Source organism: Canis lupus, chromosome 14 (genome assembly GCF_011100685.1).
Source record: "Canis lupus familiaris isolate Mischka breed German Shepherd chromosome 14, alternate assembly UU_Cfam_GSD_1.0, whole genome shotgun sequence".
In the NCBI taxonomy this organism is placed as follows: domain Eukaryota; kingdom Metazoa; phylum Chordata; class Mammalia; order Carnivora; family Canidae; genus Canis; species Canis lupus.
The window spans coordinates 47,342,437-47,364,263 of NC_049235.1; the positions used below are offsets into that span (position 1 = coordinate 47,342,437).

A 21,827-nucleotide genomic window follows, 5' to 3' on the forward strand; every position below is an offset into this window, starting at 1 on the left:
ACGTTTACTGGCTGGATGGAGCTATGACTGGCATGGGCTAGTGGCCCCCGGGCTCTCCACGTAGCGGGTGCCCTGATAGGGCAGCTGAGGCTGAAGTGAGTGCGAGGGGAGTGTTCTGAGGCTCCACCTACAGAGAGCACCTTGGCACGATAGCCGAAGCTGAGTGGGTGTTCTCTGAGTGTCCTGGGCTCTCTATGTGGAGGGTGCCGTGGCGGGCTGGCTGGAACTGATGCAAGGTACAGGTCAGGAGGTCCTGGGGCTTTCTGTGCAGTGGCAACAGGGAAAACAGCTAAAGCTGAAGTGGGTGCAAGCCAGGGAGTCCCAGGGTGCTCAGCTCAGGGCGTGCCTGGCCTGACCCCTGGAGCCGAAGCCAGTGCGGGGGCGGGGAGTGTTCCGGGACGCTCCGCACACGGGGCACCCGGCACGTGGCTAGAACTGATGTCGGGGTCCTACAAGGGCTGGGGGTTCCCAAGCACGGAGTGCAGGGGGCACCCCGGCAGGGCAGCGAGATGTGAAGGCGACGTCAGCCGGAGGTTCCTGAGCGCTCTGCGCAGGCGTGGCTCTAGCAAGTCATCCGAAGCCAAAGGGCTGCGGGGCTGGAGGGCGGCGGGGCGCCTGGGGCCTCCGTCACCTTGGCAGGAAGGCCGAGGCCGGAGTGAGCGCGAGTCAGGGGTGCCGCAGCGTGCAGCGCCCTGGGGCCCCCGGGGGGACGGCTGGGCCCCGGCTCACGGAGGAGGCTGGCGGCGTGGGGCGCCCTGGCCGCGCCCTGGTCGGTGTCTCCAGGGCAGGGAACACGGAGCCGCGCAGCCGCGCAGCCGCGCCCACCCGAGAGCCGGAGCCCCGCAGCCCCGCCCCGCCCCGCCTGGCTTGCGCATGCTCTGTCACGGGGAGCCCAGCAGCCCCGCCCCGCCCCGCCTGGCTTGCGCATGCTCTGTCACCGGGAGCCAGCAGCCCCGCCCCGCCTGGCTTGCGCATGCTCAGTCGCCGGCCGTTCCCGTTCGGCAGAGGGGCCTGCTCCGGGTCGGCGCCGCTTACCGCGGTGGGTCTCTGCGCCGTCCTGCGCCGCCCGGCTTCTTCGAGCTCCCGTCGAGCTCCCAGCTCTTCCTCAGGAGGACGCGGCCCGTCGGCAGGTGTGAGTGGGCGCGGGGCGGGCGCGGTGCCTCCTGCGTTCCGGGCCCCGAGCCCTAGAGCCCCGGAGCATTTCCGTCCAGCAGCCCCTGGAAGGCCCGCCGGGTCATGCTAAATATCCGAACTTTCTGAGGGTCTCGATCTCTTCGCTTTGTCAGCTCAGTCAGATCCTGTGTTTCTGTATTCCGAGTTACCGTTCAATGAACAGACTTCCACAAAAAAAAAAAAAAAAAAAAAAAAAAAAACTGGAGGGAAATTTGAGAAAAATGCATGTTATCTTCCTTCCATGGGAGTTCATTGCTTCTGGCTGTTACTAGGTGTCCTGCAAATGGCCTCCCTCGGGGGCTGAGGTGACTTGAGGTTGGGCTGCAGCCCCTGGGAGCCACGGCCACCGCAGTCGTGTACTCCAGGGGTGCGTGGCCCCTGCGATCCCGGTCGCTTTGAGGTGGCAAGAGGTGGCACCAAATGTAGGTCGCCTCTGTCTGGAACGCTGGCCGTGGCCTTCCTGACCGCTCTCGGATCTCTTAATAGACAATGTTCTGACTTTTCTAGTTTTCTCAGCAGAAGGGCTGGTGCTAAACAGGCTAATCGCCCATTGCTGGAGGCTGAACGCTCCGCGTGCCTGACGTGAATAATTCATTCTGCAGGGCTCACGTTCTGAGGTACAACAAACTACAGATCTGGACGCTGCCGCTTAGCAGCCGTGTGACGTCACGTGAACTCTGTAACTTCCTGGAGTCCTGGTGGCCGCATCTGGCACAACAGAAGTAACCGTGGCACCTACCAGGAGTCGTCTCAAGGATCTTTTTCAGATGCAGGTCAGAGCCAGGAATGTAGCAGATATTCAAATGTTATTCAAATCTTGGTAATAATAGTTTTCAGATGCTATAATAATTGTTATTACTAATTATATAAATTAATACAGAACAGCAGCCTCTCTCTTGCGCACCCTCTGTGAGAAGTGGTAACTGGAAAAGACCCTGACACAGATCTTAGTTTTTCCAACTTTTCAAACTGTGGCTTTGGAACCCTTGGATAGGCCGGCTCACTGCACCGCTCGAAATAGTTTAGGCAGGCAGTGGTATGTTCATTTTGGAAAGTAGATCCGTTGGTGTGAGAATTTAGCAGCAGGATCAAGGAAGCAGGCTTTGGCTAGAAGATTCATGAAATTAGCCCCCCTAGACTGTGGCCCCGAGGGTGCAACCAAGTGTAATGAGACAGTAATCACCATGGTTTGCTCTGGAAAAGGGAGACAGATCTTTTGCTGTCCTCACTGTATAAAGGGCTGAGCCCTCATTGTTCTGGGAAAAGCTTTCTACCTACTATGACTCCTGGACACAGAGAAGCTCCAGGTGCTAAGGAACAAGAACCTTAACTAGTTATCCTGGGTTCTCTTTATAAGAAAAACCTTTATTTCAAAGATTCCATAGTATTTTAATAAAAGGCTTACATTGCTTCACAACACTTAAATTCAAGAAGCATCATTTGTCTTTTAAATGTCTGAAATTTTTTAAATGCTACTGTATTATACACTTAAAAACCTGTTAAGGAAAAAAAAAAAAAAAACCTGTCAAGAGAGTGGATCTCAGGTTCAATGTTCCTACCATAGAAAAAAGTTCAAAAAAATGTTTGAAGTACTTTTAATCGTTGACGTATTGAAACATCCAAACTATTTATGTCAGATATAAAATACCAGAAGCATGCTTTGTACTCACCATGCGGTCAGTTTATTTTACTTTCCCAGGTTACAGTTAGAGCACTCGATCCAGGTCGGGAGTGAGTTCAGCCACACCAGGACTCCCAGTAAAGACTCTGTTGTGGGGAGCACCACATTCCGGAACCCAGTGCAGTTTTGCAGACCCAGCAACACCACTCCAGATACGACAGGCCTGACGGTCTGATTTACACCAGACTTACAGAAAGCTGATCTATAAATGGGCACACCTTAGTCTTTCCACAGTGAAGCAAAAACAGTTGCTGAGACTATACAAATGAAGATCCAAACACAGCCTTTCCTCCCCTCATTTGAAAAGCCAAATTTCAATAGTGATGTTGGAGCCAGAGAAACCAGTTAGAATAATGGTGGATGGTGGCACTGAACAATGCCACCAAACTATGGCAAGAATGTCTCCAGCTTTCCAGCCCTGAGGATCACCCTTTCCTTTTACCCACCTAACGTAATCCGACCCACCTCACCCATATTGCTTGGCTGTACAAAGTCTAGTCTTTATTGTGATGTGTAAGGAACAGAAGTTCTAGGAAGTGCTTATATCCCACAAATCCATCCTGGATGTTGCTAGTCAGCATTTGACCTAGAGCCTAGTGTCTGGGCTTCTATGCTGCTGTCTTGCCACCTGGAAACCATCTCCAAGCTACCATTGCCCCCTAGGCACCATCTGGCCCAGTATAGACACAATTCCTCCCTTAATTGTCTAAAACACAGCTGACAGTGGGCTGTAGTTTTTCACAAAGACTTACCAAAAGTGAGCCTAACATGAGGGAATTAATAATGTAGGGAAAATAATTAAGTTCTAACAACACATTCCAGTGTTCTTAGAATTCTTAGCCATGCGCCTTCTGAGGGCAAGTCTATGACTGGCATTTTTCTCTTCAGGCCCCATTCTGCGGCTAGACACAAAGACCTGCTCATTTCCTCCACATGGGGGTGTCACCTATAACGCTGTTCCCCTCTATGAATTCTATGGCTCCAGTTCTCACATCTCTGGCTCCCAACAGAAGATAAAAAGACTAATCTGTCTCATAATTATCTCTGCATTCTTACCTTACCTACCCATTCTGGTTTGATGTGACCAATGAAGCATTTCTTGCAGCTTTATTTATTTATTTAGCTCCTGGGTTAAAATCCAGACCTTCCCTCTGGATGCACTGACTCCATAAGCCCCGAAAAAAGCCATCCCTGAACGTGATCCAAACAGTATACAAATGTACCATAGCTCACCCTGTTGAACATCTATCAGTTCTAATTCTTTCCTGTTAAAACAATGCAAAGAATATCTTAAAAAGCTAGATCTCATATATGCACCATACTCTCAAACTTTTGCTGATTCAAAGGGTATGCAAATTTTCAATCACTCATTCAGTATCGAACTAACTTCTGGGCAATCTTCTAGGACTGGAGATACAATAATGAGCATAAATATATTCCCAGAGTCATAGCCCTCCTATCTTGTGGGACAGACAAATAAATGTGAACTGCAATGGTGTCACTTGAAAGAACAGTGCTACCAGGGAAAAGCTTCTCCACAGAACTGGCCTATAGCAAAGATCTCATGAATGATTAAGTAAGTGTGAACAAGGCAAAAACAAACAAAAAGAAATAAACAGGAAGAGACTGTGTTCCAAGCAAAAAAACAAAAAACAAAAAACAAATTTAAAATTCTTGGGGCTGGAAAGAGAGAATACTGGTATTGGAAGACCAGCCTAGCTAAAACAGGCATTAATGGTGAGCACAGATTGAGAGGGTGCAAGGACCCAACCTTTCAGAACTTTATAAACATGTTAAGAATCTTATCTTCATTCCAGGAACAACAGGATGACACTGAATGATTCTGTGCATTTTGAAAATCTCATACTTGCTGGAAAGGCTATGTACCATTTTATATTCCCCTATAGCTTCACCTACCTTTTTTTTTTTTTTTTTTAACCCACACTATTATGATCTTAACAATTTGATAGTTTGAACTTGGGACTCATTACATCTGTTCTCATATTTATTGCCCATGTTTTTATCTATTAGAGACATAATGTTTGTGCCTCCTACAATTCATGTTGAAGTTGCACCCCCCAATGTGATAGTATTAGGAGGTATGCCTTTGGGAGGTAATTAAGCATGAGGGCAGAGCTCTCCTGAACAGGATCGGTGCCCCTGTAAGAAAAGACAGGAGAGAGAGCTTGCTTCTGCTGTTCTCTGCTGTGTGAGAATGCAGCAAGCTGGCCATCTGCAAGCAGGAAGAGGGCCTTCGGCAGACCCACAGTCCACCTGCACCTTGGTCTTAGACATCTCAGCCTCGCAGGACTTGTGAGGCTGTGACAAATAAATGTTCGTTGTGTAAGCCACCCAGCCCAAGATGACCCAAGAGTATCCTTGCCCATTTCCTACTGGGATATTGTCTTAACTAAATTTAAGACTTATTACTGTCTTTTTAATTTTTCCCCTAATTATTTGCCTTTAATTATGTATATCGAAATATGACAGACATAGCAACATTTTCTTTTAGGGATTCTGCCCCAAAGATATTTTGTCACCCCGACAGTATGTGAGTATTCATCTGTATTTTCTGTTTGTGTCTGTTATGTTCAGCTGCTCATACTGAATATCTTGATTCATATCTCTAGAAAACTAATTTTACTTTTCAAAAAGTTAACTAGCTATCCCTTGAAGTGTCACTTATAATAATTTACCATTATAAGTAGATAACTTAGAAAATCACGTATGAATGTTTTCTTAATCTTCTATTTTGTTCTATTATCTAATCATGTATTACCAGACCAGTACCACTATAACTTTATAACACATTTCACGTGAGATACAGTTCTTGCATGAACAACCCCATTTGTTCAGTTTCAACTGTTAACTACTCCTTTCTTATAAAATACTGACTTGGCTTTCACACAGGAATTTTTAAGTAGATTATCAAGGTTTCAAACTGAGAACAAAGATATCTATCTGGAGCACAAAGAGGTGAAAATGACCTCGAAGACTTGCAACCTTTCCCAACAACTACTGAAATTTACATAGATTCTTACATGTAATGAGTACATTACTGAAGGTCTGAACAAATACCCCATAAGACAGTTTACCATAATTGATTTTTTATTTAAAAAAATTACAGGGAGCAATTTCCAGCATATTTTATAAAAGTACTGCCTGTATCAAACATTTATATCACTATTAATTCCATTGAAGAGCTGCCTTTTTTTTAAGGTACTAATTCCAATTGATGGGATACATGCCCTTAAAATAGAAAGTTTCCATTATTTATCCAAATGTCAAAATTAACATTATTGAGAAGTTTATTGCTTTATGGCTGGGCAAGATGCTGCTAGCACATTTTATGTAAATAATATTCTTTATTAAAAACTATGAGGTCCTTCTGTTTAAAACTTTCAGGATAATTCACAGAAAATAGATATATTTATTCAAATTATACACTGAAGGGCTGGGCTATTGGCTATAGACATTTATATGTGAAGCAGCTCTTTAAAGAGATAAGACACACAAAATAGGTCTGCCTTGATATAATATACATAACTGAAATTAACAAAACCTGGAAGACCAATATTGTTATACTATGTTCTGTTAGGATCTTAAAAAAGAAATCACACATTTAGTAGTCCATTTGTGCTTAAAATATTCATATGCATGAGAAGCTTAAAGAAAAAACACCTCTGTACATGATGATGAAAAGAAAGTAATAAATTTTTTTGAAATTGCACTGTTATTTAAAACACTTTCCTAAAGTCAGACCCTCCTTTGTAGCTGGCACAGTTTTTCAGGTCTAATTGGCAACCTGGGGAGGCCCTTCTGGTATCAGTGAAGTAAAGAAGGTGGTGATAAAAGACCAAGCTGACGCCATTAATCCAGGCCTTTGAACTGCACTGGCATCTTCACCTGCATCTTCTCCACTCTCCTCTTCAAGCCCATCATCCATAAGACGCTCCTTTCAAACAAAACAAGAAACATAATCCTCGGGGATTTGAACAGCTAGCATTAACTCATGAAAGAAAGAATTAAATTCTTCCCTACAGAAAAGGAATATGAGCATGTAATAAGGAAATGGTACATATCTGGTCATTGTAAAGCTTTATTAAACCCAAAATTGATAAATTCCTCAGTGTTCATGTTCAAGTGGATAACTGCCAATTTAATACAATAAATTCTCAAAGTGTGCATAATTTACTTTCTAGGCTGTTTTCAGGTAGAATAATGTTAATTCTTAAGTCTTTTTGGGTATTTTTTTTTGTTTGAGTTTTTTTTTGAGAGAGAAAGAAGAGGGAAAAAGCGGATGGTGAGGGAGAGAGAGAGAATAGTAAGCAAGCTCCCTGCTGAGTGCAGAGCCCAAGACAAGAATGGATTTCATGACACTGAGATCATGCCCTGAGCCAAAATCCACAGTCGGACACTTAACCAACTGAGCCACTGAGGCACCCCTGCTTAATTCTAATATATGACTGACTCAGTATTATAATCTAAGTTCTCCCAGATAAAATCACACAATTTATGTGTTAATATTTCTTCGTGTGCCATTCCACAAAAACTTGTGGAACACCTCAAGATTTTTTATCATGTTGGTTTCTTACAAGTGCTGAGGAACATCTATATTTGAAGTATACAAAATACAAAACCCTCATTAGCATACCATTTCTTCAAGTTCTAGGTTGTTTGCATTTTGCCCATCGTTGTTAACTTCGGCATTATTGTTGGGAGCCTGTTGCTGACCTCCTTCTTGCCTAAAAGGAAACCATCCAGCTTGGTGTCTGTTCAGTAAAATAAAGAAAAAAAGAAGTTGCAATTGTTTTTATTTGTAACACTAAAACATTAGTGTCCTACAATAGAAAAATTATTTCAACTATAATAAATAAAAAGACCAAATCTCCTACTTCAAGCCAAGAACTACCCCCCCCCCAAAGCAATGACAGCAAAATAGGAATCAGCTTAACTCTAAAAATTTATCATGGACTTTAATGGCTCTATGCTAGATATCTTAATATCTAATTTAGCTATCTTAATATCATAACACATTGAGAGTCATAACATCTTTTCCAGTATTTTTCAAAATGAAATTCAACTACGTATTTCTTTGCCTCTTAGGGAAAAGGGGGGGCAAGAAAAAGCCTACTTAGGAAAAAAAGCCTAACGTATTCCCATAGGTCTTACTATTGATATTGATAACTATTACTAAAAAGAACATCCTTATGCAAGTACATCAGACACTTCAAGTTCTAAATAATTGATATGCCAGGTCTAATTTTTATGAAAGATGGTAAAAGAAAAATCTGTAGACAGTTCTAATAAACATTCCTACTCAATATAACCTACTTTACTTTGGGTGCTAGATATCTGGAGTCCAAAACTCCTATCCCTTCACTCAACAGTCATGACAGATTACCATATGCCAAATTCCGTGCTCAACAGTTTTAGAAAGTAATTAAAAGAAATCACAAAAAGTTAATGAGCATCACTCACAAATAAACCAGTAGCATGGCTCCCATTACCATGATAAACCGACTAAAAGAAGAATAGAAGTATACAATGCTAAGGAGAATTGCAGCTCGTGAGAACGTGTACATCCAGTCTAGCCAGTCTCGATTGAAGTCTTCTTCATTTAGCACTGGACCTCCCTGTGCATTCATTTGAACATTCTCATTCATGGGTCGATTTTCTTGGGCCACTAGGTTTGGAGCTGGTGGGGGTTCTTCTCCAGGAACATGTGCCAGATTTAGAGGCTGTGAAGCAGCAGGCTGCGCTGGGTTGGCATTTGATGTGGCCTGAGCTGAAACTGCAGCTTGACTGAAATATTCACCAAAATTAATATTAAAAAAAAACTTTATCATACTATATTTTGCAAAACTTCTTTGGGGAGCCGTATGTATTTTCATAAACCTAATATGGAATATCACAACTCCTATACCACATTTCTTAGGTAAGTACAAATCACAGTGAAAAGTGAAGCCAAGATTTGATGATAGGAGTGAGTAGCTCAAGAAAGGATGCTAATATCTCAGCTTCACAGTCTAAGACGGTAGGGGAGAGGTGGAAGAGATAAGAAAGCCATGGTAATTACTATCTTTTCTCTCTTTCATTAAAGTACCTTATAAAGTAATAACCGAATCCTTTACCAAATCTTTTCACTAGTGGCCCCTTTTGTTTTTCTGCATGGGATGACTACTACCACACCCACCACCTCTCCCTTAGAGCCATATTTTGAAAAATATGTCTAAAAATGTACATTAATCATTACCTTATGTATCCAGTGTCAGTGATAAATGATTTGTATTTGTATTTTAAGATATTAACTAGATCCCAGATAACAACCCCTCAACCCCAATCCCGACTTTTGGGAACTCCATCTAAGAACTACTTGAATAGGTACTTGTAAACCTACGAGGAATTGTGATCCTGAAGATTGCCTATAATTTGATTGCTTGAAAGAATAAATTTTCCAGAGGCTCCCAGTAAGATGGTAATATATCTGGGATTTGCTTTAAATTATCCAGCAAAGGAAGGGAAAGTTCTAGAATAAGAATGCCATGATTTGATAAATGTTGAAGCTGGGTGGTGAGTACACAAGGATTCATTTCACTATTCTATCTCTTCACATGCTAAAATTTTTCTACAATAAAATATTTAAAAATCAAGATAGCAAAATATAAAACCAGAAATTTTACAAAAACCTATTTAAGTCAGTATGCTAATACCTTGTATCTGTAGAGGGTTTTTTAGTTACCAAAAATACTTCCTACCTAACAGATATTCTGATTCTTGGTGAGTTATTTCATTAAAGTAAGGAACTTGAGGCTCAGGAATTAAAATAATGTACATAAAACTGCATGATTTAGTAGCAAGCTACAATAAGCTCCACTCATCTCACACAAATTCTCAGGAGGTTATATAAATGAGATAAGGGGTATAAAGCATCTACAGTACAGTACTAAGCACAAAGCAGTCACTGGAATAATAACTATTACCACAGCAACAGGTAAGGTACAAATAGCCTGTCTGCAGCCAAGGGATAATGCAAAAGAACATTAGGATATGAGGTTCATAAAGCACATCAGCTTTATGGGGTAAGGTCTGGAGTAAGGATAAGGATACAAACTTCACACCATAGATAAGGGAATCATCAGATACTTAGGAGGAATACATCAGATACTGGCTCAATTCAGTGTTAGGCACACTAACCTGGCAGCAGTTAGAATGAAGTATAGTCAAGAGTCTAAAAGGAGAAAGAACAATTGCAGTAAAATAGGTCCAAAATGAGAAAAGATCTGGGCAAAATAGATAAAGTAAGATACGGGGGAAGAACAAAAGTGAAACAATATATTAACTCATCTTGCTAAATTGTTGGGTTCAGGGACAACTGAAGGCAGAGTCCAAGCTGATTTAGGTTAAGGGCCTAGAGGATAAATAAAAAGAGACTGTGTCACTGACGAAGTCAAGAAGGAGAGCACATTTAAGAGGATGGTGATGTCAACTCTGAGATGTCCTGAATTTAGAGGTAAGGCAAATGTCCCTACGGAAATCTTCCAGCAATCCGGATGAAACACAGGAGATAAAGAATAGGGGTCACCCACAGAGAACTAACAACTAAGGCTGCAGAAAAAAGAAATCCAAGAGAACTGGCCCAAGACTGGATCCTCTCTTCCTTACCAGACTGTCATAAGGTACATGGCAAGTACACAAAAATATCCATCTAACTGAACATGCAATGTTACCATTTAGAAGAAGGGGAAAATGGGCCATCAAGGACACAAAATAAGTAAGAGAAAAACAAAATGAAGAGGATAACAAAATCACAGAAATAAGAGAACATTAAAATGAAGCTGGAAATGTTAAATGAATGCATAGAAGAATGAAGGCTGAAAAATTGTGCTCAGTGCTAAGATCCATGCTGACTAGAAGAAAGACTTACTAAAATACTGACAGTCCAGAAAGCATATTAGTCCTGTGCCAACATGAACCTCCCTGGCATAGGACTCCCTTTTTCATTCAGCATCCTCTCTCTTCATGTAGATTTGCGGCCTTCCAGTGAAACTTCCCTAAGTTTTCTCTTCTTACATAGATAAAATGTTGTATTAAAGAAAGCATCTCACTACTGATAAATGTAATTAGGGGAAAGAGGGAGAAGCAGAGAAGTTTAGCTGATGTGAACTGGATGTGAACCTCTCCTCTTTAGCCAAATAATTTAAAAGAAAGTATCTGCTGAAATGCTGGCAAACTCATCCTCATAATTTTTAAAAACCAGTAAAATGAATCAGTACATGAAGTCCCAAGTCAACTTACCTAGGATGAAAAAGAAAACAAGTAGCACACTAAGCAAAAATAATGAACTCAAATAACTTACTATTGCATGTAATACTGATGAGCATACATCTGTTGCCACCACAGCATCTGCAGGGGGCTGAAAGCGGGATACACTGGGAATCCAGCTGGAATAGCTTGCCCAGGAAGCTGGTTGTCCACATTTCTGCAATAAAGAGATAAAGAAATGTCTTTCCATGCTCTAGAAGTTGAAAGCATTTCTCAGAATTTTCATTTCTTAAGTATAAGCCATCCATAGACAAAATATATTAAACCATACTGGAAAGAAAAATACTTATTTTCAACATTCTTCAAATAAGATATTATGGCTTATATAAGATGACTCAGACCCCAGGTGTATCAAACAACTAACAGTTCAGCCCAATCTTAGTAAGAAAACAAACACCAACAAAATGTGTGGCAAGCCTGAATATTTGCTATCTTCTCATTTCAGCAGGAAAGGCCAAAAATACTCTTAATTCTATTTTAAGTACATTCTCCTTAAGAACCAAAAGCCCTAAAACAAACTTTACAACAAAATGTTTTCAGAAATGGGGAACCTACCAAAATGATATTTTATGTTAGTAATATTTATATTAACAACATAGTAGATATTAGCTATAAAATAGAAAACATTATAAAAATCTGTAAAATATTTCTTTAGTTAAAAAAACAAGATTGGCAGAACATATTTATACGTGCATTTTTAAAGCAGGCTAAATGCCTACTAACTCAATAAAATTTGTGTAAGGTCATATTTAAGGGCTCTATGCCTCAGTTTCCTTACCTCTAAAATGGAGCTAATAATAGAATCTCCCTCATAGGATTGTTAGTTTGTACTCAATAAATGTTGGCTATTTTTATTTTTACTGTCCCCTATCCCTAAATCTGAATACAACTTGAAAGTGTGTATTTGCAGAATCTGTGTGCTAACTTTCCTTTTCTTCGTATTACTTGAATTTTATCTTTAGCTGGTATAAGCTGTTAACCAGATGAGACAAGAATCGTTAACAAATTCATGAACTTTTAATATGATATGCAAAAGACTGTTAGTGTACAATTGGCAATAACTGATTATAGAAACCTAATTTCGGGCACCTAGGTGGCTCAGTGGTTGAGAGTCTGCCTTTGGCTCAGGTTGTGATCCCAGGGTCCTGGGATCAAGTCCTGCATCAGGCTCCCCCTGGGAGAGCCTGCTTCTCCCTCTCCCTCTACCTATGTCTCTGCCTCTCTATGTCTCTCGTGAATAAATAAATAAAATATTTTTAAAAAAAGGAAACCTAATTTCTTGGAAGAGCTTGGGAGGCTAAAACTTATCAACAGACTATTCTTTTCTTTAAATTTTTTTTTTATTTATTTATGATAGTCAGAGAGAGAGAGAGAGAGGCAGAGACATAGGCAGAGGGAGAAGCAGGCTCCATGCACCGGGAGCCGGATGTGGGATTCGATCTCGGGTCTCCAGGATCGCGCCCTGGGCCAAAGGCAGGCGCCAAACCGCTGCACCACCCAGGGATCCCCAACAGACTATTCTTTAGACAACTTGGTGCTAGGTTAGGTGCCAACTCCCCTTAATATTACCTTAACTTCCTCATCTTTAGAAGACTACTGGGAGCCATACTGCACTCACATCCTCAGAAAGTCCTTGTACCTCCTGAATACAGCCCTCCTCCCCTACTTCCCAAGCTTTCCAACAAACTGAAATAAGAGAAAAGCAGAAAAGCCTCCATGAGAGTTCATCCCAGCTCTTGATAAACAAGTCTCATATAAGAAAAGGAAAAGAAGCTTAACTCAGCTATTCCTTTTAAAAGGTATCAATTAGTGATCAAATCTGGAAAAAAATTTAAAAAAGTCATACCCCTGGAGCAAAGAAGTATTATTATAAAATACTTGTATAAAGATCTTGGCATCTCCAACAGTGAGCTGATCCATCTAAGCAAATCTGAAACCCACCTAAATCAAGTATAAGCAACAATGCAAGTCTGTATTTAGATATATACTTTAAATATTCTTAATATTCCCAACTAAGAAAAAAAAAAACCAACCCCCTGAAAGTAGAGCTCTACCAATCTCTACCACTAGGAAGAAATATACCCCCATACAATTCCATGACTTAATTATGAAATGGGAAAGCTAGGCTTTGTCACTGTTTTTAAAGATTAAGGGAGAGCCACCAACAGTCATTTAGAAAAAATTACTATAGGTTTGTACCTCACCCTGTGGTTAAGACCATAACCACAGAACATTTTTGATTATCAAAAATGTTACAAAAAAAAAAACCTAATAAACTAGATGATTCCAAAATGATTCCCCTAGATGATTCCAACATGCTTCCTCCCTTAGTCTCCAATAAGTTAAAAACTACTGGACTATACAATTGCTAAGATACACTCCAGGCCCAAGCTGGTATACTACAACTTTCAGTTGTGCTGAAAAGATGTACTTGGTACTCTACAGAAAACAAGAAATAAAGGATTTATTTGTTACTAAACTACTAAGTTATTATTAATATATATAAAACATATTACATATTATGTATTACATTACAATATTACATATTAATAAGAATTTCATGTATTTCAGAGAATGCATCATTAAACAACACAACAGAGAATTATGTGGTACTGGGAAAAGTGATTACTAAACTAGTGGTAAAGGGAAGGGAGTTTAAAGCTTCATCTCATGGGGATCCCTGGGTGGCTGAGTGGTTTAGTGCCTTCGGCCCAGGGCATGATCCTGGAGTCCCGGGATCAAGTCCCACATGGGGCTTCCTACATGGAGCCTGCTTCTCCCTCTGCCTTTGTCTCTGCCTCTCTCTCTGTGTCTCTCATGAATAAATAAAATCTTTAAAAAATAAATAAAGCTTCATCTCATTCCAAATATTTAAGTAAGTATTAAATGGACTAAAATGAAAGTATTAAAAGTTAAACCACAAAAAACTTAGAAGAAACTGCAACTGATTATTTATCAAACCTTTGGAGGGAAGGAGATTTTCCTAACTTATAAGCAATAGAAGAAAGTGTTAAAAAAAGGAATCCATATATTTGATGACATAAAATTATGAGACAGAGCTTGGGAAAAAATGTTTTCAATAAATAATAGTTCATATATTTTCTACATAAAGAATTCAAAGAAAGGGAAATAATCATTAGGACACCAAATAAATGCAAACTAAAATATATTTTCTTTTTTGTCTGCCAATATCCAGTACTGGCCCTCAGGGGATACAAGTGAAACCCAACTCTTTCACTACTAACAGGATGAAATGGAATACAGCTTTAAAAAACAATTTTACAAATTAAATTCCTTTAAAAATGTTCACTTTTACCCAACTGCCCAAATAATTCTACTTCTGAGAAGAAATACAAAATATGGAAAAAAAATTCATATCTCCGTCCCAAATAATATTTTATATTAGTAACATTGTTAAAAACATAGCTGTTACTAGCTACAAAATTAAAAAAATTTTAAAAATCTGTTAAAAAAAAAAAAGAAGGGTGAAGGGAGTAAGAGATTAGAAGAGCTTTATGAAACATAATCTGTCAACCTCTCTGAATATGGACTCAATCAAAACAACTATAAAAAGACATTTGAGATAATCAGGAAAAACTAAACATGAATTGAGTGTTTGATGTTATTAAAGAATTTTTGAGTATTCTACTAGTATTTTGATTCTCTTATAGTCCGTATCTGTCATATCTGTTACACACAGCCAGTACTTACAGATGGAATTACAGAGTATCTAGGGGTTTTGCTTTAAAATATTCCAGCCCCTCTTTTTCCGGCTGGAACCATGGAGGGTGCAGAAGAGAAGAAGAAGAAGGTTCCTGCTGTGCTGGAAACCCTTAAGAAAAAGCAAAGGAACTTCGCGGAGTTGAAGATCAAGCGTCTGAGAAAAAATCTGCCCAAAAAATGCTTCGAAAGGCAAGGAGGAAGCTTATCTATGAAAAGGCTAAGCATTACCACAAGGAATACAGGCAGATGTACAGAACTGAGATTCGCATGGCGAGGATGGCGAGAAAAGCCAGCAACTTCTACGTGCCTGCAGAACCCAAGTTGGCATTTGTCATCAGGATCAGAGGTACCAATGGTGTGAGCCCAAAGGTTCAAAAGGTGTTGCAGCTTCTTCACCTTCGCCAGATCTTCAGTGGCACCTTTGTTAAGCTCAACAAGGCTTCAGTTAACATGCTAAGGATTGTGGAACCATGGGGGTACCCAAACCTGAAGTCAGTGAATGAACTGATCTACAAGCGTGGTTATGGCAAGATCAACAAGAAGCGAATTGCCCTGACAGATAACACATTGATTGCTCGGTGTCTTGGTAAATATGGCATCATCTGCATGGAGGATCTGATTCACGAGATCTATACCGTTGGAAAACGTTTCAAAGAAGCCAACAACTTTTTATGGCCCTTCAAATTATCTTCTCCACGTGGCGGAATGAAGAAAAAGACCACCCATTTTGTAGAAGGTGGAGATGCAACAGGGAAGACCAGATCAATAGGCTTATTAGAAGGATGAACTAAGGTATCTACCATGATTATTTTTGTAATCTGGTCAGTTAATAAATGACTACTTTCAAATGGAAAAAAAAAATATTCCAGCCCAAGAAAAAAAAGAGGAAAAAGAGGGAATAGATGAAGAATGTTTAACAATTGAGGAAGTGGGTGTTAGGTAAAAGGGAGTTCTTTATAATATTTTCTGTATTTGGTGAACGTTCAAAAAGTATAATCAAATTTTTAAAAATTAAAAAAGCAGTGAATAAAAATATTGACTTACAATATTTTTAACATAATAATATACTATAATTGTTATAATATAACGATAAAAATATTGTTTACCCTACACACATACACATGTCAACAGGGAATGATTCATTAAACTACAGTAATCTGGGATCCCTGGGTGGCTCAGCAGTTTAGCACCTGCCTTTTAGCCCAGGGCGTGATCCTGGAGACCCAGGGCTCCCTGCATGGAGCCTGCTTCTCCCTCTGCCTGACTCTGCCTCTCTCTCTGTGTGTCTTTCATGAATAAATAAATAAATAAATCTTAAAAAAAATTATAGTAATCTATATAATGGAATATTATGCACTTAATAAGGAACAAGACAGGGTCTTGTGTATTAACAGGGGACGATGTTACTACATTTAGTGAAATAACAAAATGTAGGTCAGTGTGTATAGGATGTACACTACTATTTGTGTTAAATACACACGTCCATGTACCCACATATGCGAATGCACACACACACACACACACACACACACAGTATTTGTCATGGATAACTAGGACACACAAGAATGAAACTGCTGCATACTTTGGTCACTTTTAAAATGGTTCCATTTGCATGTATCACCTCTTAGAAAATAACTAAAAAAAGAAATGATCTGTTCACTTTCCTATCTCTCTGATCAGATTCTGTGCTCCTAAGAAAAGGAAATAGGTTTCATTGTGCTAAACCCTGTTATTGTATCTCCAGGGCTTAGCACAATAAATATCTGTTGAACAACTACATATGCATAGCAAGAAAACTCTGAAATAAAGAGCTGATTATAAGCAACTATTTTATCTAGAAACTTGTAAGTTTCATTTAATTTTCAACATTAAATGAAGTGTAATGTTAACACAGTAAAAATTACAACTATATTAAAGAAAACCATTTGCAAAAAAAAAGGAAACACTAAATGTTAATAGTTGTCTTCAGATGATTAGACAGGGGAATACTTTTCCCCCTTCCTTTACTGTTCTTTTTCCCCAAAAACTCTTAATATACATATATTACTTTTATAATTCAAAATAATTAAGTAGTCCTTTTTTTGCAAAGAGCCAAATAAAGTAGCAGAAACATGGGGAAAATGTAACTATTCAGAATGTGAAATGTTTGTCTCCAAATAAAATGTCATACTCTTTATGCAAGGAAAGCAAAGTAAGAGGATAACCTGGTCTCTCCCTCTGGCCTTGGGAAAGTCGGCTGTTACATACCCGTGGCAGGAAATCATATGATGGCACAGATTCTGACAGCTTTTTTTTTCCCCTGACACAGACTATACCAGTTAATACTATTCAATAAACGCTAAACAATGGAAAAAGGGGGTGAAGGAGATTCATAGGACACGGAAATGGTTGAGTACAACAGAGACCATGACAAAAACCAAGAACCTGAAAGACTACCATTCACAAACATATACTTGAAAGCTATACCAAAAGATACTCATTAGTACGCTTTCTAAAGTTAAGAAGTACAAAGGAGAGAAGATAAAAGGAACTGGAAACTTCAAAAATCAGGAACAGATTCTTTAAAATAAACCCTGTGAAGTCAGCCCCATTTCCTTTACCACTCCATAAGATGCAGCAACTGCATGGAATCCCCACCTCGCTCCCAGAATATGCCTTCTCAAGCCTCTCCACTCTCAAGGCGGCTTTGTTCTACCTGCTGAACTTCCCTTAAAATCAGCTCAAACATTACCACGTACAAAGCCCTCCCCATCCCTCCAAGCAGAGACAGTCACTTCCCTCTCCAGGTTCCTGCAGAACTTTTTTCAAGACTCTGATAGACAAACAGATTACCATCTGCTGATGTGCTATCTGACCTACTTCCATTGAGGGCAAGTGCATAATTCATTTTCCTGTCTTCAATGCCCAGCATATAGCAAACTGTAAGGTAAATTTTTACTGAAGAAAGTCACAAGGTCCTCATAGAAACAGATCTGCTTACTCAGTTTGCCAATACTTAAAATCTAACCCGTAGATCTGACTAGAAAACAGGTTTTTTTTTGGTTGTTGTTTTGTTTTTAGAAAACAGTTTTAAATGGGAGGCTGGAAGGGAGACAAAAACCATTACAAATGAAGTCAAAATACAAACAGCAACCTACTAAAACAAATGATAGACAAAATAGGGAGTCACTTCCCCAAGACCATTAAGAACACAGACTTTTAAGTCAGATATGGATTTTAATTCTAGTTCTGCTGCTGACCACTTCTGAGAACTTAGGCAAGCTACATGGCCTTTACGCCTCCTTCTCATCTATAAAATGGGAGAAAATAGTACCTGGACTAGAGTGGATATAAAAGTCAATGTATAGCACTGAATTACATAGCATATATAAGTGCTTAACACAATGCCTAACTTTTGCTTAGTCCTTTTAAGTATTATTAATATTCTTTTAAAGAGCTGTCACATAAGAATTTTGGAAAATAGCAACACACCAAAAAACAAGGATTTCATAAAACAAAAAGAATGTCTCTTTATCAGGACTCAAATTAAAATAGGAACATTCTAATTTATCGCACTGGCAAGCACATGGGGTATCAGACTCTAACAACTGTTATTGGAAGAACAAACTAGTACAACTTTACTGCAATTTTGCAATAGTCTTAAGAGTGTGAAAAGTGTTAAGACACACTTTGACCCAAGAATTCTCCTCTTACAACTTATCCTAAAAGAATAACTGCTAATATGTTAAGTATTTAGGAATATTGATTGCAGTGAGGTTTAGTGGGAAGAAACTAAACAACTCAAACATTTATGATAGAATATTGCCCCAACTCTTCACTGTTCTATATCAGGATTATACATGCATACTGTCTGGCATACAGTGGCAAAATTCACTTATTCCAGCTGATACTGACTCACAAAGCTAGCTGCTCACGTTCAGGAATTTTGTGAGCCAACCCTAGGTATCTTGAAATCAGCAAATGCTACAAATCAGCTTTATTCCTGCCCCCCTGGAAAAGCCAGTTGGTAAAGCATTTACCAGCACCCACTGGTAACTTGGCAATACCTCAGTGCTATTGACCATGGCCAAGGGATTTGTTTTAGCTAATGGAATGTTAGTGAATGTGATACATGCAGAGGTTTTAAATGTGCTCAGGGGTTAGCTTCCCCTCTTGTATTCCTGTCATTTGTCATAAGGAGAAGGTGTCTAGTCCAGAGAATGAGAAACATGAAACAGACCAATACTCAACCTACAGCCTAGAGCAGAGCTGTCCCGAGTGACTACCAAGACTCATGAACAAGAAAAAAGAAGTATATTGTGGTAAGCCACTGGGATTTTGAGGTCATTATGCAGTAAAACCAGCAAAAGACATTCTTCATCAGTAGAGCAAACTGACATCCACATAATAAAATATCATACACTTTTTTAAAGAAATGGACACCAGATGCTGAGACAGACAGAGATAAACCTGGGAAGATAAGATGTTCTGGGTGCAAAGTAGTCTCCCTGGAAAGAACAGGCTTTGAACTGGGCGGTGCATAATAAGAATATGATTAGCAAAGTGCTGAGCAAAGGCTGTTTCAAACAAGAAGTGGGTACAGAAGATGACTAAGGGGTAGCCAAGTAGGATGTTCAACTAAGGCATTCCTGGAACATGAACAACTGGAGAAACTTGTACTCTTTGTATCTCTTCTCCTCCTGTGGAAGGAGTATTTCCATCAGCTGTTTGAGGTGGTAGGAGAGGGATTAAGGACCTTGTAAGCATGTTCATGTTCAAATACTACTACTCAATCTCTGAGTTTCCTGGCTAGCTGAAGGGCTTTTATTTGGCTGTTTGGGAACTGCCTCTAATGATCTCTCTCCCCATTCTTTATCCCCACCCCCAACTCTACTCCAGAGCTAAATCACCTTAAATAAATGTTGAACAGAAGTCTAAAAAATATTGGTGTGAATATAAGAATTCACCCAGAGTGCTACATGTCTCAAAACTTTTTTTTTAAGATTCTATTTATTTATTCATGAGAGACACACAGAGAGAGAGGCAGAGACACAGGCAGAGGGAGAAGTAGGCTCCATGCAGGGAGCCCGACGTGGGACTTGATCCTGGGTCTCCAGGGTCACACCCTGGGCCGAAGGCAGCACTAAACCGCTGAACCACCTGGGCTGCCCTGTCTCAAGACTTTAAATGTGGTAGATTTATATTTGAATTGGAAATATGTCCTGGCTAAACTATGTTTTTAAGAAAGGCTTATGAAATATAATAGTATGATTTTTTATTTAAAAAGTTTACTTAGAAAAGTGAAAGGATATTACAAAAACATTAGCAATAGTTATCTCTAGATGGTGAGCTATAAGCAATTTTTACTTTTTTGGGAGGGGGCGGGCAGAGGGAGAGAAAGAATCTTAAGCAGGCTCCAGGCCCAGCACAGAGCCCAATGCAGGGCTTGATCTCACAACCCTGAGATCATGACCTGAGCCAAAATCAAGAGTCAGATGCTTAACCAACTGAGCCACAGAGATGCCCCAGCCATTTTTACTTTTAAAAAAACTCAAACAATATGGAAAGGTACAATGAGTAAGTTTTCGGTTTTGTTAATTATAAAACAAAGCTGTTAATATTTCAGGGGGAAAAGCTGGTACACAAGACAGTGGGTATTCTATTCTATAAACCAACAATTTTTGGAGTTAAACTAAATAAAAGTGACAGCACAATAGACTTGAGTCCAAAACAGTCAGTCAGGATTTATAAATGACGTTATAAATGCACAGCCAACATGGTGATGTACATGTTCTGCTTATTGGTCTTCTCATATTTCCTCAAGACTTAGATATAGCAATAATCACTTGCATTAGGATTTCTCAAAGTGACATTCCCGGAGTATTAAGTTGGCAAATTCCTGAGCACAACCCCAAACTTAGGGATTCAAAATTCCAGGGAGAAGGGACCAGGATTTGGCAATTTTAATAAGCTCACTAAAGACTGAGAAGACAGACTCACCTACGTGGTAAAAAATATGTGACTAGTTAAATGTAAGCTGTACTGAATTTTGAAAAAGGAATGCAGAGCTTATATTCTGTTGGTGAGTTCATCAAGCTTACTAAATTATTGCTCTTGCACATTTAAGGCTAAAGCCTATGTTAAACAAAATCTACTTAAAGATGAATTTAAAGTCTTCATTAGTAAAAAAATTATAACTATAAGATTAAGTTAAATTATATTCCTTATTGAACTGAATAATCTATTAACTCTCAGAAATTGCTTTGTATATCACAAAGTGCTCTTCCCAAATATACTTATTTTCCAGCACCTAGTACTGGCATTCATACATTCAAATCCGTCTGCTGAATGAATGTCCAACATTCACTTATTAAGTATGAATGAATTTGCAAGTAACTGCTAACATAAACACCTTACATACATGTACTCTTTTAATCTACACTAGAATCCTGTATGATAAGTACTAGAATCCTGTATGATAAGTACTATTCTCTCCAGATAATGAGCAAACTGAAGCAAAGTGGGGAAAAGACTTGCCCAAGCTAGTCAGTAGATAGACCCAAACCAAGGTAAGCTGGCTCCAGAATCTGTACACCCCCAAGATATACTGCCTCCCTGATTTAAAAACATTATTCATCTAGTAATAGATTCCCTAAGTAAAGCTATCATTTCTTTAAAGATTTTATTGTTCATTTTAATATTTAGCATTTGACAAAATAAACACTATTTCAAATTTTTCTGATCTGTTTGTTTAATACATTCCTAAGAGCGGAATGCTTTCATCTTCTGTTGACTTCCTCAATGGAAATTATTAGAAAAATTATTAACCTTTTCCCAAGATATCTATGGTCTTATTCTGAAGACCTGCAACTTATAAGCTTTATTTTATTATAAAATATATTCACTATAAGTATGAGGAGTTAAAAATCTTGTCATTATTAACTTA

The 21,827-nt window shown here is 39.3% G+C and overlaps 2 protein-coding genes and 2 long non-coding RNA genes across 5 annotated transcripts in view; 2 read left to right on the top strand and 2 right to left on the bottom strand.

Annotated features, from left to right (window-relative positions):
• LOC111098822 overlaps positions 1-1,329 on the bottom strand; it is a 54,367-nt gene extending 53,038 nt beyond the window's left edge. For both annotated transcript variants that reach the window (XR_005369697.1, XR_005369698.1), the window contains exon 1: positions 1,036-1,329. This is a non-coding gene — a long non-coding RNA (uncharacterized LOC111098822). The remainder of the gene's footprint in view (positions 1-1,035) is intronic.
• On the top strand, positions 996-7,653 carry LOC102151385. The gene is made up of 3 exons (XR_005369696.1): positions 996-1,130; positions 1,776-1,946; positions 6,629-7,653. It is a non-coding gene; the product is annotated as an uncharacterized LOC102151385 (long non-coding RNA).
• Positions 5,945-21,827, bottom strand: part of HERPUD2 (HERPUD family member 2) — a 33,461-nt gene continuing 17,578 nt past the window's right edge. The window contains exons 5-8 of the mRNA XM_038557326.1: positions 11,214-11,336; positions 8,336-8,659; positions 7,509-7,626; positions 5,945-6,809 (exon numbers count right to left, since the gene is read on the bottom strand). Coding sequence (XP_038413254.1) covers positions 6,648-6,809; positions 7,509-7,626; positions 8,336-8,659; positions 11,214-11,336 — 727 coding nt within the window. The 3' untranslated portion in view covers positions 5,945-6,647. The remainder of the gene's footprint in view (positions 6,810-7,508; positions 7,627-8,335; positions 8,660-11,213; positions 11,337-21,827) is intronic.
• LOC100687833 (60S ribosomal protein L7-like) lies at positions 14,947-15,703 on the top strand. Its single transcript, XM_038557327.1, has one exon. It carries the CDS (start codon positions 15,080-15,082, stop codon positions 15,686-15,688), a length of 609 nt encoding a protein of 202 aa, XP_038413255.1. The 5' UTR covers positions 14,947-15,079; the 3' UTR covers positions 15,689-15,703.

Coding starts and splice junctions, on each gene's coding strand:
- LOC100687833 (XM_038557327.1), top strand. CDS start 15,080: ATGCTTCGAAAGGCAAGGAGGAAGCTTATCTATGAAAAGGCTAAGCAT.